General features: G+C 43.2%; 1 protein-coding gene across 4 annotated transcripts in view; it reads left to right on the plus strand.

Annotated features, from left to right (window-relative positions):
- The first annotated feature begins 4,041 nt into the window (after window positions 1–4,041).
- The window catches only part of ARB2A (ARB2 cotranscriptional regulator A), a 269,602-nt gene continuing 254,138 nt past the window's right edge, over window positions 4,042–19,505 (plus strand). The window contains exon 1 of one of the 4 annotated variants that reach the window (XM_075136555.1): window positions 4,042–4,172. Coding sequence is in view for 2 of the 4 variants with exons in the window: in XM_075136553.1 (XP_074992654.1) it covers window positions 4,489–4,672 (184 nt within the window). In the remaining 2 variants the exon portion in view is untranslated. Of the gene's footprint in view, window positions 4,173–4,432; window positions 4,673–19,505 lie in introns of those variants that run through there. The other 3 variants (XM_075136554.1, XM_075136553.1, XM_075136556.1) reach the window with 3 other exon arrangements.

Raw genomic sequence — 19,505 nt, forward strand, 5'->3', positions numbered from 1 at the left:
CTCAGTGAGAACAGCTTTCCTCATCGCCGTGCTGCAGACAGACGCTCGCCAAGCCACTCGCCCTGGCCGGTGCCTCCTTCATCGGTCGGCTGGCCTGCTTATCTCTGGGTCCCAGGGCATCCCAGGCCTCCTCCTTCCAAGGTATTACCAGTTTAGTGGCTTTCTTGAAAGTCTCTGGGTCTTGTTTCCGAGTTTGATTTTTTTTCCCCCCTCTGTGCTGTTTTCAGTGCAGTGTCACCGCTATTTCACATGAGTAGCAGTTGACAATTTTTCTCTTTGAAACTCCCTCTCTTCCAAATCCAATTTCCTAATTGTGTCATGGGAAAGGAACACAGTCTCTGGCCTTTGTTTTATTATTTATATTCTGGCAAGTTAAAAACAAAAGCATGGTAACAGAAAGGACTCCTTTAGGGATCAAGTCCAGGCAAACACATGATAGATGTCTAGTTCATGCTAGCAAAAAAGAGAAATGCCTCTCTACTGCAGATCCGTGACCATCTGACTGTTGGCTTAACCATCGTGGCAAGACACAGAAAATTAGGTCTCGCGAGGTCTTCGAGAAATCTTAATGTCCCTAAAAGAGACCTCTTTCCTCCTCATTTACCCTAACTAATGAGTTCATAGCAAAGGTTTTCTGTTCTTTCAGTGCCTGACTTTGAACTTTATGCTGTTAAATTTCATCCCATTTCTCTCACTCTAGTCAAGAAGATCATTACTCATAATAACTTCCAACTTAGTGTCATCTGCAAATTTCATGGATGCACATCAAGTTCTTATCTCTGTCTCATTAATGACTATATTGCCCATATTATGTCCAAGAACGCACCACAAGTCCCCAAGGAGTGCTCCTGCTCATTTCTCTCCTACCTGATAACTGTTTTTCAGCTTAGGCTTTTGCAGTCTCCTCCTTAGCCACTCATCTACCTTACCAGGTAATTCTGGTCCGAATTATCATCATCCCTACCATCCCTACCATCCCTACCTGATTCCCTACCCACGGGGAATCATATCAGATCCTTTACTTCAGTTAGATAGATCAGTGCGTTGATTCACTCCTGTGTAAGAGATCGCGCTCATACTGCAGTAACATGATCTGCTCCAGGTACCACCGCTCCGCAAGTTCCCGCACTTTCTATTTGTATCTATGTTCACAAGTATGCCAAAATCTGGTCTAACTCTGCATAATAGTCTAAGGGGAGTCATCCCAGCTGGGCATGACTGCGCGCAACCCAGCTTTTATGGAAAGAATTTATACAGAAAGGGTGTTCTTTCTACACAGTTTTAACCTCTTCATGTTCTCTATGCTTCCTTTATAGTCACGGAGAAGAGACATGCTACCTAGATTTGAAGGAAAACATAACAAATGCTGAATCCACCCATCAGTGTTAACTGGGTGTAACCTCCTACAGACTCAAGATATACGGTCAGTCCAAGATAGTTTTAATTACATGACCACATACTCTTTTCAGAGGGGACTGTTGTTTCATACGCCACATGGGATGCATAGCGCTAACGTAAGAACAAACAGTTCAATGCCTTGTCTTCTCTATGTTCTTTGAAATGCAGCTCCATTTACCAGACATGGGTTAAATCCTGGTTTTTGAAGATATTTTATGGAACTCATTTCTACTGCATCTGTGTGTTTCAAACTTGAACTTACGTTCACATAACCCATGTAAGTAAGTTATGTTTTTGCGTAAATTGGGAACTGAAATTAAGGCAAAGCAGTTTCAATAATCTTGGATGCTCAATCGAAAATAATGCAGACCTGACTTTTAACATATCTGATGTTCTACAGCACCTTGTGTAGGCAAAGCACAGCTTCCATCCATTTCAGGTGTAACTATTCACACTCAGTATTCCTGAAAACTGAACTCAAGAACCTTACTGGACATTCAACAAGCAATAAATAAACAGGTCTAGAATACCCGGCTTAAGTAACATAGTATTTGTAACCATCTACGAATGCTATAGCATTAGGAGGGATAGAAGACGGAAGAAAAGACACACAGTTTTGAAAAAGAATCAAAACGCTCCATTTGTTTAGGTACAACAGTAAACATGCAGATTACTATTTTTGCTAGTATTAGCCTACTAGTGGTATTACTGTAGATCACAGAAGTCTGTAAGACACCGCAACTCCACAACGCTACATGCAAACAGAAGATAGAAGCCCAGCTTCCAGTGAATGACTATTTACTGCACACTACCTCTGTTTCCTCTTCACTGCTGATACTTGGAATTTGGGGGTCAGTCCTCGAGACCTCCCCTTGCAACCTGCTACCTCTTTGTAGTATGAAGAGCTTCAAATCTATGGTCAATAGCTCTTTGCTGGTCAAGCATCTCCAAAACCACTACCCACCCCCCCTTGTTTTGATAAACTTTTCCTCCTTGAATCCTTCCCTGGATCTGTAATTATAAGGGGCCATATGAAGATCACAGGCAGGCACTTTTTTAGCTGTCCTGCTCACACAAGCAACCCCTGAACCTTGTTTCTGACGCCTACATTCTACTGCTTCATTTTTGTTGTTTGGATTTTATTTTTCATTTGGACTGCAGGAGATGGAGAATGATGGTGAACCAGATTAAGAAATGGATCGAAATTAAAACTGACTACCGGTCCTAACCAGCTTCACTTTGCAACTACTTGTGAAGAGAGATGGCATGAATTTTGAGTGAGAGGGAAGGGCTGCTTAAATCAATGCCATTAACAAAAAATGTTCATTAAATGTTCATTAAATGATTGCCTTGATATCCTCCCCCAACTCTGAGTTCTTTGGTTCTGCTACAGATAACAGTCAGAGCTGATGGGCTAGACCTCAATCACGGCACTGTTGTATGGCACCCCAAATATCTCATAGAAGACGGACATCTAAGCACCACTTTTTTCTAACAGGGGAAATACAGGGAAAAATACGCCTCAATACAAGTGGGCTCAACTCAAAACACCAAACATAATTTGTAAAACAGACAAGTTGTCCAAGACATTATAATATCTTGTGCATTGAAGGAGAAAATTATTTGACTTATTCCTTCCTTAGGTGTTGCAGAAAGCCATCGAGAGCAAAACATACAAGCTTCCTGCTTTCGGTCGTAAGAGCAGCTGGGAGCAACCTGGGTGAGAAATGTTGTATCTTCTCCCACATAGACCTGTCCATGGCTCTGGTTCACCGGATCAGTCATGACCGGGAGCTAAGAGGGGGTGGAACATTTCAGCTGCATGCATGGTATGCCGCCCATCTCGTTGTCCTTGGGACTAAACACCTCGCAACCTTCCCCTGCCGACAGAGCCAAGAGAGGTGGAAACCTCCACGACCGTCTGCGCAACGCAGGTTTTCAGCAGTCATTTGACCAAACCTGGAAAGCTTTTCAAGGCAGCAAGACAAGGCGCCCTTGAAATGAAACTCAATGCACCTCCTCCTGCTACGCCTGAGCGAGGGTGCTGGGACTGCCCGTGGGGGTGGGCGTTTTAGTACAGGCCAACACAACACCATCCTCGCGTATTTCTGAAGATGCCCGGAACACCCGGCTTGAAAAATTTTATCCCAGATCTTTTCTTTCTACAAATTCCTAAGCTATAAAAGTGGAAACTTGGGAGTGGACACATGACCTTCCCAGCGAGATCCCCCGGCCCGAGGAGCACCCCGAGCCGCAGCCCCGGGTCCGGACGCCGGTACCCGCTCCCTCTCAGCGGTGCCCGGCGCCCTGCGCTTCCCCACCCGCCGCTCCCCCGCGGGGACAGCGGCACCTTGACGTTATTCCCACCGAGCTCCTCAAAACCCTCTTCCCCGGGGCACGCCGCGGCCTGCGCGCAGCGCCCTGACCCACGGCCTCGCCGGGCAGCGCCCGCCCGAACGCCTCCTTCAGGCGCGTTTTGACGGCGCCCCGGGCCGGGTCCGGGTCCGGGTCCGGGTCCGGGTCTGAGGCCGGAGGGTGCCGGGGGGGGGGGTGAGGGGACGAGGCGGCCGCCGCCGCCGCCGCCCTTCCCGCTCAACTTCCGGGTTCCCCGCCGCGCCCCCGGGCGCTGACGTCACCGCGCGCGGACCCCGGAAGTGGAGCCGGAGGGGGGCGGGCGCGGCGCCGCGCGCGGCTCCAGGAACCGGAGCGGCCGCGCGTTCCCCGGTGACGGCGCCGCGCGCGCCCCGCCCCGCCCCGCCGGCGACGGGCGCCAGGTACGTGCTGCGGCCCGGCCGCGGGCCCGGCCCCGGGCAGCCGCCTCCCGCCGGGGCGAGGGGCGCGGGGAGCGGCGGCGGCGGGCCCCGAGGCGGGAGGGGGGCGGCCGGCCTAAGCCCCGCCAGCGGCGCCGCGGCGAGCGGGTGTGGGCGGCGGCGCCCAGCCTCCCCCCGCAGCCCTGCCCCGGCGCTGGGCCTCGCCGGTTGGCGGCGTCAGGCCTGAAGCGGCGGTGGGGCTGGAGGGGGGGCGGCGGCCTCTGCCGGCGGCCGGGCCCCCCGCGCCGCCCTCCTCCCGGCGCTCCGGGTTTACAAGTGGATGGCTGCCGCCCGCCCGTGTTCGTGGCGGGGGGCGCGGCCGCAGTGTCGCCTCCGCCCCAGGACCGGCCCCCCCAGGCCCCGCCGGTCACCGCGCTCCGCCGGCGGCTGCTCCACGTGTTTGCACCTTCTGAACCGCTTTGCGATACCGAGAGCGGCAAATGAGCCAGAAACAGAGGATAACAGTAATAACTGCTAATTTTCTAAGCAATCTAAGGCATTTTTTTTCAAAATGCATGCTCACGGCCGTTGCTGCAGCTTTTCGGTGCTGTCAGCTGCTTTCACAGAACAAGACTTGTCAGTTTTCCCTGTTACCTAATGCAGGCTTTCCGTACAGCCATAAATGACAAAAAGTTACTGTGTGAGCATAATTCTCCTGACTTAATAATACAGCTGGGCTTGAGGGGTAGTTTTCATTCAGAGTTTTGCTTTCCTAGTTATATGTGATGGAAAACTTCTTTTTGGAGAGAAGTTTCTTGTAGTTGGTCTGGCAGCTTAGAAAGCTGCATGAAATATTTGTCATTTCTGAGTTACCCAGACGTAAATGTAGGGAAATAGTTTTTCATTTTAAATTATTACTCTTACTTGGTTTTGGTTTGGCAATGAGAGAACTCAAAATGCGTTACTCTAAAACATCAGATCTTGCGCATCTATAGTTCCTTTCAAAAAACCACGCACTTTGCTTTTTAAAGAAATGTTGGCTTCTTTTTTCTTTCAAAGCTAAATACTGAAGCTTTTCGTAGAGAATGTACTGCTTTCCCTCCAGACAGTTAACTTTTAACTGTGGTGTTACATGAGCGAAGCTGCTCACGTAAGCCGGCTTAACGAGTCTTCACAAAATGTAGCATCCACTTTACACCATTTCTGCATGAAGTTTTTGGCTAAGGTAGTAAGTTTGAATAAGCGGGTAACAGACCTTGGTCAGGACACACCATCACTGGCAAAAGAGGTATTATAAAATCGACAGCAATTACAAAGCTAACTGGCTATCTTTGGTCTTGACTGCACGGTGATTTGGTGACACAGTGAAGAGTAGGGTGGTGGCAATATTTGCCTTCGAAGAAGTGTAATTACCGCTAGTAGAGCAAAAAGGTGGGGTCCTTTTAGTAATCGCTAATATTTTCTTGGAATTGTTAATGAGACTGTGGGTGAAGGAGGATGGCAACGTGTTATGCTACCCATGTAAAGCTGCCTGATGATAGCATATTGGTTAGAGAATGCCTGCGGAATGTTAAAATTAGGTCTTGTGTAATTATGTAGGAAAAGGTAAAAATGCTCTTGTGAAGGGAAAAATAAAACCTTAGCAATTGAAGATACTTAACGGCTTAGAGGGTATCACAGAGTGATACCAATGTAAAATCCAGGAGGCATGTCTTTATATGCTCCTCTGGGTTTGGAATTGAACAGATCTGGTTCTGAGGGTTTCAGATATTATTTCACTTTCTTTAAAAAATAATTAATCATTCTTTGTTCGCAAGAGTTCTGGCCTTCACGGGGTAGCTCTGGCCAAAAGCCCCAGGCGATGGCCGTACCCCTTGCTGAAGTCACTGCCGTTACTTGCTGCTGCCTGTCTGCTGGAGGTCTGATGTGCCACCCGTGGTGTTAGTCTGACCGCTCCCAGCCCACCTCAGTCAAAACATGGTGGGTTAAGACAGATCTAATATTTATAGTGTTTAAGCTGACCTGACTTTTTTTGTCTGAAATAGGTTAGCAGATGCTGGTAGGCGTAGGAACGAGATGAAAACTTCCAGCAGGCCAACAGTACTGAGCAGCTGGAGGCAGACAAGGGCATCATCATTTCAGAAGCAGAGTGCTGTCTGCCTTACTGAAATACCTTTAATTATTGGAGTTTTCTCACCAGTGCCTGGATTTTGTCTGTTTTCTTCAGATTGCTTTTTCAGTGATTGTAGCCAATTATGACTTTATGTTAATCTGCTAGTTGACTTGACATGGTTTTTACTGAATTGCCTTTTATGTACTAGTTAGCTAATGTTTGGGAGAGCATCTCCTTATAATTACTCAGTGGGGATTTATCTGTTGGTCTTTTTTCTTTTAAGTTCACAACCTTATTTTTTTTCCCCTGAAGACTCAGCACTGACTTTGGAGGTTTTTTCCATTTCAGGGTCTATAGAAAAAGTTCTGAATGCGACTATTGCTGGTACTTTGAATTTGACCCACTGTTCCTTTGGGGAACAATGTGCTGTGGTGACTGAGGAGTTTTTTAGATTTACAATAGCTTCCTGGAATTCTTTGAAGTAAAGCATACATACAAAGAATGAATGGGTATCTTTTTTTATTTTTTTCTACTCGCTTACTGAAACAAATTGGTTAACAGTGAGCATGAAAACATCTGCTTATGAAATTTAACGTTGCCCTATGAAATTTTTTTTGTGCCTTAGAAGAGACTTTTTTTCTCTTTATAAGTGTGGTCGTACATATATCTACTTAGCCTGTAGATCAGTTTTACAGATTTGCACTGAGTGGAAGTACAATTTAATGGGTTTAAAATGGTTATTTTTCACAGAAGTTGTTCAGTGTTTTAAGTGCTGTGGTTAGAATGTGCGTTATATATATATACACACTTTTTTATTTTTGAGAGGAAGATTCTGGAGTGAGAACTCTGAGAACTTAATATTTAACTACTCACAGTATTCCTTACGCTGGTCTTGTAATGTGGCCGAGTCATATTGAAAGGTGAAAAGATACAGCGTTAGACTTTGTGTAATCGTTGCCTTTCTGCTCAGCTCACCATCAGACACGTGTTAGTGCCAGTTTTGGTGATTCCTGTTCTATGGCTGACTGCTTCTAGCAGTTAGGCTGGGACCCACCAGTCATCGCCCTCCCGCTACGGACCTGCTCTGTTAAGAGTGCCCAGGGCGCAGCTTCCCAGCCTGTTCGCGTTGCGTCCCCGCTGCTGGAAGGGGCAGCGCTCTTCTGCTGCTGCCCCATCCCTCCTGGCCGTATGAGAGACCAGCTGGCTGCCTAGTGAGCCAGGTAAGGAAGGTGATCCAGCTGATACAGAACTAGAGGTATAAAATGCTCCTTTCTCGTTGCATCAGCTTGCTCACCAGCACGAGTGCCATCATGAGAAGGGATGTGGGACTGTGGCTGGGAGCAGAGAGGCTGGAAGAAGGAGGCTGAAAGTGTTGTGTCGTATGGGCTTCAGCAAATCATGGATCCGCAGCCGAGTCACCTTGTACTTGAACTGACTGTGGTGAAAGCCCCTCTACCAGTTTCCTGAGCAGTCTGCTCCCGGGAGTTAATTATTAATGATACTGCTGGTGAGGATGGTGTCCCGCTGTGTGGGCTAGTGCAATCTTCATGTAATCGCTTTTATTCCTGTTGCACTCTCCTGGAAGTATCGACTTCCAGCTCGATGAAACCTCTCTGGTACTGCAGTTTATATTCTGTTGAGCTGGTATCCAAAGAGGAAAGATGAACCGTGTAGAGTTTACCAGGCTAACTTCAGGTGTTTCTGCTTTACAGTTACTGTGGTTTCTGTATTCCTCCAGCTTCCGATTGCCCAGCAGAATTTGAAAGGGACCAATCTCTGCTAAGCCTGCTATATAGACATTTGAATGTTGGAAGTATTGATTTTTAATACTTACCTGAAATAAGTATTCTCTTAGCAACTGTAGTATTAGCTGAATCCAGTATATTCAGTGTGGTGGTAAATTTAGGAGACTCTTCTGTCAGCAAATAGGTTTTTTCCTCAGGCAGGCAAATGAAAGAAAATTTTCTTTATTGTGTGTCTAGAAAGAGAGATAATGGTTAAAATAAGAATTAGCTGTACACGTTGTCAACTGGACTGCACATTAGCCAGTCTGGTGTTGACTGCAAGCAAGTCCATACCTGAAGCACCAGTGATACTGAATGTTAGTATTTGTTTCTTGATGCTTGTGCATTTAAAGTCAGACCCATCAGATTACATTGTTAAAGATTTTGCTTCCAAAGCTATCTTTGGAAATTGTGAACTATTTCCGAAGACAGCTAGTCTGGATTTGTCTGAATTATAAGCTTCATAAAGTTGCCATTTTCCATTTGCAATTAAATATTTTAAGATATTTGTTTTGAATTCTCTGGACATTTCAGCTGCAATGTACATATTCTGCTGGCATACTGAGCTTTCTTCACCATGCCAGCTTTATGCAGGGTGCGTGAAGAAAGCTCCTGGTGGGACACAGGAAAAATGGGTTCTCCTGTTTCTCGTCATCCCTTAACTGAAGTGTATTTTGGCTTAGGAACAGGCGTAGTGGACCTCGTTCTTGTTTCATTTCTGCTACATGCTGGGAGTTAGTAGCTCAGTTGTATTTTGCAGCTGTTGTATATGTCTGTGCTTGAAGGAGAAGTGTCTTGGTTTTTAGAGTAATAACTGCTTGTCTGAGAAGATGGACAAGGCGATTCTGATTGATCGTTGTTGTCAGTGTGCCAGGTACACTCCAGGTTGTCTTGAATGTTGCGTCCAAAGACCAAACCCAAGAGATAACATAGTGGTTACAGTTTCTTTTAAAGTTCTGCAAGCCAGGCTTCACAAAGCCTCGAAATGCACATCTGAGTGAATGTCATATTTATGCATAGCACCATTAGCGTATAACACATGCAAATCTTGGTCTCTTCCTTTAACTGAAGAAGATGCTAAACCGTGTTCTTTCTTTGCTTTCTTCTTTCTTGTCCTAAGCAGTAGAGTATAAACAAGCAACCTTGAAAACATCCAGCTTTTTTCCTAACAAATGAGCGTGTAATTCTTCTCGCAGAACATGTGTGTTATAAACCCATCTCAAGAAATAAGATGTTGAGTAAGTCGACTAGATTTAAATAAAAACAGGCACCACAGTCAAAAACAAAACTGGAGGTATTTTCAAAGGAGAAATATGTTAACAGGAATACTTGCTAGTGAAAGAGCCATTAGATAAAGGCATTATGGGAATATGAAAATGAGAGATGAAATGAGAGATAAATAGGTGTGCTCATGCACACAGTCTGTATCTATCTTGAAGAATAATAGTCTGTGTAGTGAAAGAGTATCTCCCCACTGAAGCATACGATTAAATCTTGTGAAATAAAATCTGAACGACTGGGAATTGTGTATCTGTATGTTGATAACTCCCAAGCTGCAAGGCTGTGTTAACATAGCTGCCCACCTCCAAGCCAAAGAGAAAATTTCAGAGCAAGCAGAGCCGTGAAAATCAACAAAGCTATTATAAATGCAAACTCGCATTTGATACGTGCTAGTCAATAAGTCAAAAATTAGTGGGGCTTTCTTGATGTTTTATTTTAAATGTTTGTATTTTGGAATAGCAGAAGTTTAGAAGAATAAACTATTGCCTATCACAATGATCATTTATTGAGTCCTTCTTTTCCTTTGTCTGAACTTCTTTCTTGACCGTGTTGGCAAATCAGGCTAAAAAGTTTTCAGGCAGCAGCTGTATGTTCCTGCCTCGTTCTGTCACCTCAGTTGTACCAGGTAACGAACTGAATCTGAGAATTGATAAGTTAAAAGTACACTCTTAAAAAAAAAAAGGGAGGGGGTGGGTGGGGAGAAAGGAAGGTAGTTTTAACTCAGATCAGGTCTCTGTTCTGGTTTAACTCAGATCTGGTTCCCTGAACCGGTTCGGTATGCATTGCTACAAACAGTTCTGTCAGCACAGCTGAGGGGGTAGTGTGGGTAGGAGGTGGGACCGCTTAAGTCGTTTTGCAAAGATGTGTTTGGGAATATGTCCTTTGATTGTGAGACCTGGGGGCAGGAACAGTCTTTGTTCTGTATTTGTTCTCTATGACACAGTGGGGTACTTGTTATCCGTCCGGATGAAGTCGAACACAGCTTTCCCTTGGGTTGGATTTAACATTTCTCAGCATAAGAAATTGTCCTCAATTTTTAGAAATTTCAAGCATGTTCTGATAATGGCAGCATGAAAGCTCCAGGTTTTCTCACTTGGTGTTAAGTCCACTGTGATAATGAAACTTTTATTTCCGACAAGATGCAATAGATGCTTAACCATCATGCTATGTGAGATTTCATATCTGTAGCAAACCCCAGCTAGTATCCTGACTTATACTTTATTTCTTGAGACATGATTTTCTGTTGTCAGTGACTCAGAAACGGATAATGACATTTTTGGCACACATTTGTTCTCCGTTGTTGCTCTTTCTAAATAGGTTATATCTCTTGATTTCTAACATTACATTCATGTGAATCATCCCACCAGCTTCATTAATATCAGATAGGTTGAATGTACATTCTTGCAGGAGTGCTTTAAGTTCTTGTTCATTGTCTTCCAAACATCATTCTGTAGGCAATTAAAGATTTTTTAAGATTTTTGTCTTTTCATTCTCTGCTCTGTTAGTCCTATTCTCCTTGTCTTTCTTTCTGTTGAGTATTTAAGTAGTCATGAAAATGAGGATAAATCCCTAAGGAGCACTTGTGAGAGGACCACACCAAAATAACCAGAAGTTTGAATTCTTGCCTGTGTGAGGTGATTGGTCGAGGGAGGAGGGGAGGAATGGAAATATGCTGAGATGGGAAACCCAGTTCCTTAATGGTACCAAACCATACCTGCATTTTCTTGGGTTGAGAGAGAAAACCAATACCTGGTTTGTATCAGGCAGAAATGGAATTTTTCAAAGCTAGTGGCGCATTCCTTTGAGAAGCTCAGATTTTGCCTACCCAAGGATATCCAGAGGGGACATTTAAAAGAACATTGTTTAGAAAAATCCCGAGAACTGCGATCTTTGGGGAGTACTACTAACAGGAATATAAGAAAGCTTCATACATGTGGTAGTATTTAAACTATCTAGCTTTCCAGAGAAGGAGCATGGTGTAGATAACATAGTATTTTTAATTTGTTTGCTTGTTCTAAATTGCATTTATCTGCTGTTCTGTAGCAGTATAGGATAGCAGATAAATATATTTAATTTTTTTTTTTGTGGGAAATGTTGGTAGATATACCCCCCCAAAATTTACCGTGAGGGTGGTCAAACATGGGAATGGGGCCCAGAGAAGTTGTGGAATCACCGTCGTTGCACATGTTCAGGACTTGACTGGACAAGTGCCTAAGCAGCCTATTCTGATAAGACCTGCTTTTTCAGGAGGTTGGACAAGTTGACCTCCAAAGGTCCCGTCCAGTGTACATGATGCTGTGGTACGGTGCCTCTGTGTTGTGGGTAAGAAACACGACACTTGTCAAGGCCTATTTTTGTGTCAGGTGTCAACTTCAGTTTTAGAATGTAAAAATCTGCAGTGATGCTACCTCTTCAAGACACGCTGTGCCCTCTTTGTTGTTTGGACGCGTGCACCAGCGCCACAGAACAACCGCGCGTGCTTGCTCCACCGCTGGACTGTGGTGAGGGTGGCCAGGGCACGTGGAGAACGGGAGTTTGGTCTGAGGAAGATGCTCGATGGCTTTGTTATTCCCATGCTCGTTCTGTAATGGCCGGATGAATGAAACCAGGGGACTGGAGCAGACTGGACGGGAAGAAGTCTGGAACGAGGAGTTGAGTTGGCAGTGTCTCTGTGAAAGCACTCGAAACGAAAGGATGAACAAGGATGGCTTGGAGAGGGAGTGGAATGGCACTAGAAGCTCTCCAGGTGGAATGAGGCCAAGTGGAACTGGGAGCTTGTGAGAGAAATTGGAGAGGATGATTGAGAGGCACTTAAATATGGGGGAGGAGGAATTGAGGATGGGAGAAACATTAGGGTCATACTTAAAGCTGAAGAGAGGAAGGCCAGACAAAAAACTGAATAGCTCCTTATCGAGTGAGCACCTTCATTCTATGCATTGACAAAGGCAGAAGTGCAGTGGAAAAAAACAAACGTGATTATGCCTTCGTTTTGTTAATGACTTGGATGGTGATGGCGTAGAGAGTACATTTATTAATTTTACAGAGCGTAGCAGGCTGGGAGAAGATTCAAGTTCTGTGAAGAATAAATTTAGAATTTCAAATGGCTTAGAAAAATTAGAGGAACAACGTAAAAGAAATAATGTCGTTTAAAAGGACAAATGCGAAGTACTGTGCTTAGATTAGATAGTTCCCTACATAAATACAAAATAGCAATAATTCTAGAAAAAAGAATCCCAGATTTTTAGGTGAATCATAGTCTGAACATGCGTCAGTAGCACTGTGCTGTTGCAATAAGGGTAATCATTCTTCTGGGGTGTATAGTTAGAAGGGACATATTTAAACATCTCACATGATAATTTCACTGTACTCCACATTGCTTGGGCTTCGTCAGTTTTGGGCATCACATTTAAGAAATGGTTTGAGCCCATGGGAGAGTCTTCCAGGGGAAAGCAATAAGAATCTTCAGCAGTCTAGAAAAAAAAGTGCAATGTGGAAAGGCGGAAAGAGTAGTTTGCTGAAACTAGAGGAGACTAAGACAGACATGAAAGCAGTCTCCAGGTACGGGAAGGGATGCTACAAAGAGAAAGGGCATAAACTTCCTAAGTGTCAGGAAGTAAAGGGCTGGCGCAAAAGTTAGGAAGGATATTCTCCTGAAAAGGGTGGTTTAACATAGGAGTAGGTTTCTGTTTACAGCCAAAATACTCATACTATGTCAAACAGGGTAGTTTAGTTGTCAGTAATACTGGGGGATGTCGTTTCTCTGTGGTTGCTGGGGAGCGTGCACCATCACTCACCTTGCATGGAGAGGAGAACTTCAGGTTTGGTGGGGAGGTTTCCCCTTGCCTTCCATTCCTCAGGGCTGTCAACCACAGTTGGGGGAAGCAGAGCAAAAGGCAGGAGGTCTGACAGTTTGGATATTCATTGGGGCGTAAGATGAGGTTCAAGTGTGAACTTAGCGTGAACTTAACTTTAGGGAGGTTGTGGAGTATTCATCATGGGTATTTTTTTTAAAAGAATTTAGGCAAGACCACACTGGGCAGAAACTTAGTTATAGATGCATTTAGAGAAGTAGGAGAGAATGAGGTGACTTCTTTCCTCTTTGTTTTTATTTTCTCCACATTGGTTGTTGTGTGAGAGTGGAGTTAGTGCATGGGTGCTGAACTGAGTTTGTGCAGGCAACCTTAATTTTGATATTTCCTGGTTCTTGTAGACTTGACAATGTTTTAATAGTGTCTTTGGGTAAGGAAGGCACACATTAAGCATATGCTGTCATCTATGGAAGCACAATGTGGTCACTTTTTAAGGTTTTATTTGTCTGCAGGGTGATTTTAACCAGCTTGAAGGTGTTTTAATGCACTTAAAAGAATGGTTGCCAGTAGAATGAGTAATATCCAGTGTTGTCAGCTTTCACAAATTTGTCATGGCTGTGGCCCTGATGGTTTTGACAGTTTCATGATGATAAATTTTGGCTGTTTCACACAAACTGAAGAATCAGAATCAGAAAGAAATTCCTAAGAACACAAAACTGAAAGCTCTGAGACCACGAGCTCTAATTCTTGCTCAGCCGCATACTGCTCATAATGATTCTCACATCCCTTGTTAAAAGCTGTTCTTTGCTATTGTGGGAGGTAGCTAACATTTGTATAAATATATATATACACACACACATATACTTTTTGCATATTCATTTGTTGTGCATTTTTAATTTTTCCTATCTTCACAAAATGACAGAGTGGTTGAGATTGGCAGGGACCTCTGGAGATTGCCCAGTCCAACACTGGTACCCAGAGCAGAGTCCCCTAGAGCAGATTACTCAGTGCTGTGTTCAGGAAGTTTTGAGTACCCCCAAGGACAGAGACTCTGTGACCTCTCTGTGTGCCTGTTCCAGTCTTTGACCACCCTTAGAGTAAGGAAGTTTTTCCTTATGTTCAAATGTCCAATTTGTGCCCATTGCCTGTTGCCCTCTCACTGGGTACCACTGGGAAGACTCTGGCTCAGTGGTCTTTCCTTTCCTCATCAGGCACTTAATAGGCATTGATAAGACTCCCCCCCCGCCCCTGCCCCAAGTCTTCTCTTCTTCAGGCTGAACAGTCCCAACCCTCTTAGCCTCTCCTCAGATGCTCCAAGCCCTTAAACATCTTTGCGGCCCTTCGCTGGTCTTGCACCAGTATGTCCGTGTGTCTGCTCTACTGGGGAGTCTGGAACTGGACACAGCACTCCAGATGTGTCTCAGCAGTGCAGAGTAGAGGAGAAGGATCATGTCCCTCAACCTGCAGGCAGTGCTTTTCCTAAAGCAGCCCAGGATGTCTTGCCAGGATCATCTTCACTAATTTGTTTCTTCAGGTCTTATTTTAAACTTTTGAGCAACATTAGATACATAGTCTAGAAAATATTTCCTACTGTCGTGGTTTAACCCAGCAGGCAGCCAAACCCCACGCAGCTGCTTGCTCACTCCCCCCCGCCCCGGTGGGGCGGGGAGAGAATCAGAAGGGTAAGAGTGAGAAAAACTTGTGGGTTGAGATGAAGACAGTTTAATGGAACAGAAAAGGGAAAATAATAATAATAATAATAAATGATAGAATATACAAAATGAGTGATGCACAATGCAATTGCTCACCAGCCGCGCTGACCGATAACCAAGTAGCGATCGGTACTTCCTGGATCACGCCTACCATTCATATACTGAGCATGACGTCACATGGTATGGAATACCCCATTGGCCAGCTGGGCTGGCTGTCCTGGCTATGCTCTCTCCCAAAGCTTGGGGGTTTGTTTTGGTTTGTTTGGTTTGTTTGTTTTTTGTTTTTTTTTTTTTTAAGCTGAATGTCCTTGACTAGGAGGGCACTTAGCAACAACTGAAAACATCAGTGTGTTATCAACATTCTCCTCATACTAAATCCAAACCACAGCACTAGGAAGAAATTTAACTCTCTCCCAGCCAAAACCAGGACACCTGCTTTCTTCTAAATTGTGGATTTTTCACTTTCCAAACTATAGTAGCTTGAAATAATATTCACTATGTTTTGTGAAGTCTCAGAGACAGTAACACAAAAGGTGTATCCATTGAAATGGAGAAATTTGTTTCAGCTGATTTTTGCAAGATTGAGAAATATTTTGAAGTGGAGTAATTTTTAGGTATAGACTTATTTTGGTAGTTGCTTTCCATTTAGTTTGAAGACTATACCTAATTCTCATGGTAGTCAAACACCTAGCTAGTTAAGACACGTTTTACTGGGAATATAAAAATAATATTTCTCTGCTATACTGGACTTGGTTTTAAAGCACTTGAATCCTAATTTCAAATAATTTTCAATGTGGAGTTCGTGCTGCTTAAGTTTTTAGGTGCTTTTAGTTTTGAATGTCTCCAAGGTCAATGCTCTGTCCCTCTCCTCACATTTTTTTTTATCTCTATCAGACTTTTTGTGTCACCTTCCAGATTTGTACCAAGTCTGCTAAACTTCATTTACGTCAAGAAAGCGTATATTTTGTCTAGCATTGCTGATCTGTTATTAACAAGGTTTGGGTTTCTTTTTTTTGTAAAATCACTTTCCATCTGCTTTTCCCCCTCATTTTCTTGTTTTTTCTGTATCCTTTTTCATGGTTTACAGTAGAATTTAGTAAAAAGCATGGGGAGTCTGAAAATTTTGGTTTCTCTGAGATTTTCTTTCTCTTCTTTTTTCCTCCTTCTCCAGCACAAGGAATTTAGGACAAAAGGTTTTATCTTCTTCGGACTATGTCACATCTTTAAGCTGTTGTAACTGAAATGCTTTCTTCTGCTTTCATTTGCCAGTAGGTTAAAAACGTAAAGGATTGGAGGGTTGGCTACATTATCATGTGGATTCTTGCAACATTTTTTGCTGTCCTGTAATTGTTGTTGGTTGTTGCTGTGATATTTTTCTTTGCAGATTCATTTTGTCCTGTGTTTATATTGCTAACGTGACCCTATAATGCTCAGTACAGCTTTTATTTAATTACAAAAAAAGAATTCTTGTTTACGTAAGGATACTTTAAAGGTGGTGCTATTTCAGTGCAGATTTTATTGATAATTGTCAGTTATGTGAGAAAACGTTTGTATTGCCTGTAATGTGCTTTTCAGGAGTCTCTCGTACACTCAATGAGGTTGATGCTGGTTTGTATTTTTTCTATGCAACAGACTGTATAATGTATCTCTGCTTTTCTTGTGTTAATTTTCATGTAGTCTTGGGAAGCAGTATGATCAGCTGCTGTAGAGGTTGACATAAAAATAAGAACTTTAACATGGACAGACCTTAGTACACATATGTTTTGTTTACATGACTTTTTAGAGTTAGGCATTATCCATCTGATCATAAGGTGACATGAAGGTAGAATAACGCAATGGATTGTTTACCCTTGTCCTGTAATTACTGTTCTTTTATTGATGAACTCTGTTGCAGCTGTTACGTTTCTCAGCTACCACGCTATTCAAATCAATGTTGTGTTTAACAGCAGAATTCCTTCTAAAAAGGCATCTAATCGCAGACTGAAAGAGTTATGAAGAGTCTGCTACTTCTTGTGACTTAATGGTTAGTCATTGTCTTTTCTGAGAGTGATTATTTATTAAAGTTGACCCAAAGAATGATAAAAGAGGTTTTAAGGGAAGTCTTTTGTTACACATTTTAAATAATATTTGGAATGATAAGGAAATCCTAGAAGATGAGAAAAGTGCCGATGGTGTGTCAGTACTTGGTAGAAGAGAGTGGTTCAGTCCAGAGAATAATATATCGTTTAACTGACTGTCACAACTTGGGTAAAATAAGGGGATCCTAATGGAAAATTCTATTAATAAATAAATGACAGAATAAACTCTGTTCAGATAATGAGTTTGCTTGTTACAGCTTCAGTATAATAGATTTAAGATTCTGTAAAGGGAGTACTTTAAGATAAGTCTTATTCAAACTTCAGAACTGTTCAGTATCAGTAAAATAGCCACCTCATGAGGCACTTAATGCCTTTCTGAAAAAGTTTTAAGTAACCGTTTTTAGGAGGGGGTAGTCTTCCATAAGTACTGCTTAGGGAGTGATCTTGGGAAGTAATGTTAAATTGTTACTAGTAACATTTGTTTTAAATCCAAGATTGTTAGAATGATAAATACTGAAGAATTGGTATTATCCAGTTATTTGACAAGTTAAGTCTACAGTCTAAAAAACTAAATTAAAAAAGCAGGTCAGGTTTTCAGAACTGAAACAAGGAAATCAGGAAAAATGGGGAACTTCTGAGAAGCTGCACTCCTGCGGTGTTTGTCCTACGGAGTTTGGCTCGCATAATGCTGTCAATTGGGATTTAAAAAATGGAAGGGGACAGAGGAACTGGAAAACATTACTTTGAATTAGAATCAAAATTTCACAGAAAGAGACTCTGCTAAGCTTTTTCAGTTTACCAGAAGAAAGAAATAGGACTTGACTATAGCATCTAATCAACTAAGGGAAAAATAGAGAAACAAAACTTAACATACAAAGGCATAGTAATAACTAGTGACGGAAGCCTGAAGCCAGAGTAATTCAAACTGGAAATAAAGTACGAAAGACAGTGACTAGCCTTTCAGACTATCACAGCAAGTGGTGGACTCTTTAGCTCTTAATAACTTGAATTTGGGAGTGGATGCCTTTCTGGAAGAACTGCTGTGGTTAAACACAAGTTACTTGTCTCAGTAACTGGTAGCTGAAGGAAATAAAAGGCCTCTGTTTAAATGGAGGTAATTCTAATTGATTTTGCAGGCCCGTCTGGCCTGAAACTGTGAACCTTCTATGCAAAAATAATGAATTTGTAGTGATGCTTTTTTGTCAGACTAAGTTGCATCTCCAGTCTCTTTCTTCCTACTCATCTGCTGCTTTTATCTGCACCTTTGAGTTTGGCAGTACTTGGCTGAACTCTGCTCTATCACACATTCTGCACCTACAAAATTTAAGACAGTTCTCCTCCTTAGCAGTGATTCATTCAAACTGGTAGGAAATGCAATGTTTTCCACAAAATAGAGAAAGAATTTTACAAGGTTGGTTTAGAATGATAGGTGAATTTTCTTTAGCCCTTGTCTTGAAGTGGTTGCTACTAGGACAGAGTGTTTAGGCTTGAGGCTAAACCAAACCATTTGATACGCCTGTTCTGCCTCATCGAAGTAGTTCATATAATAGATAGAATTTAATTTTTCCAAGGACTGTGTTTGGGTAACTTTGCTTAATAGCATGGCAAATAAAAGCTATCAATATGTATGGCAAGAGGATCCCGAATAAAAAGGGAGCTGTTGTTTCCCCGTTTTTTCTTCTGGAGTTCAAATCACAGGTGCAAGTGAAACTGCCAGATTCCTTGTTGTAATTATAATTACCATTGTATGCCGTATTTGTGCACGGCAGTAACCCATCATCCGTCATGCAGGGTGGAAGACTAGGCCAGCAGGAATTGCCTAAGGTTTAACAAAGATACGTGTAAAGTTGTGCACTGACGAAGGTATAATTCCCAAACAGCAGTGCAGTCTGGGGCACGGCTGGCTGGGATGTAGCTCTGCTAAAAAGGAGCCGGAGGTGCTGTTGGATGGCAAGCTGAGCAATGCCAGCACTGTGCCCTTGGGGCAATGAAGGGAAACTGAGTCCTCCATTGTCTTCGTAAGAGCGTACCTAAGGTGCTGTGTCTGCTTTGTCCCCTGATTTCAAGAGAGACCTTGAAAAAGTGGAGGAGGTCCAGCAGGTGGCCACCAGGATGATTAGTATGTCAGAAGGATGATTAGCATGTTAGAGAACTCAACATTTGGAGAAGGGTTCAAGGAAGTTTGTAGAGGAGAGAAGGCTCGGAGAGATTTCATCATTCATCCAATACCTAGAAGGTAGTTATGGAGCAGGAGTTGTTTTCTGTTCACAAGGATGCATGGTGAAGAGGAGAAATTTCATCTGGGTATAAGAAGAAGAAAATCTGTTAGAAATACTAAACGTTGGAGTAAGTTCCTCAAAGGCATGGTGGAATCTCCCTAACTGGAAATATTGAAGCCTCATCTTGGCAGCACCCTGGCTTACCTGATGTAAGACCCTGTAAGGCCTAATGAGGCAAGGTCCAACAGAAGGTTGGAGACCAGATCGTTTCCAGAGATCTTTTCCAACCTAGACTGCTCTGTGATGCCGTGGTAAGAGCTGTTCGGCAGTCTTGGCTCTGGGCCGATACAGCAAGGTTGTA

Source organism: Calonectris borealis, chromosome Z (assembly GCF_964195595.1).
Source record: "Calonectris borealis chromosome Z, bCalBor7.hap1.2, whole genome shotgun sequence".
NCBI lineage: Eukaryota > Metazoa > Chordata > Aves > Procellariiformes > Procellariidae > Calonectris > Calonectris borealis.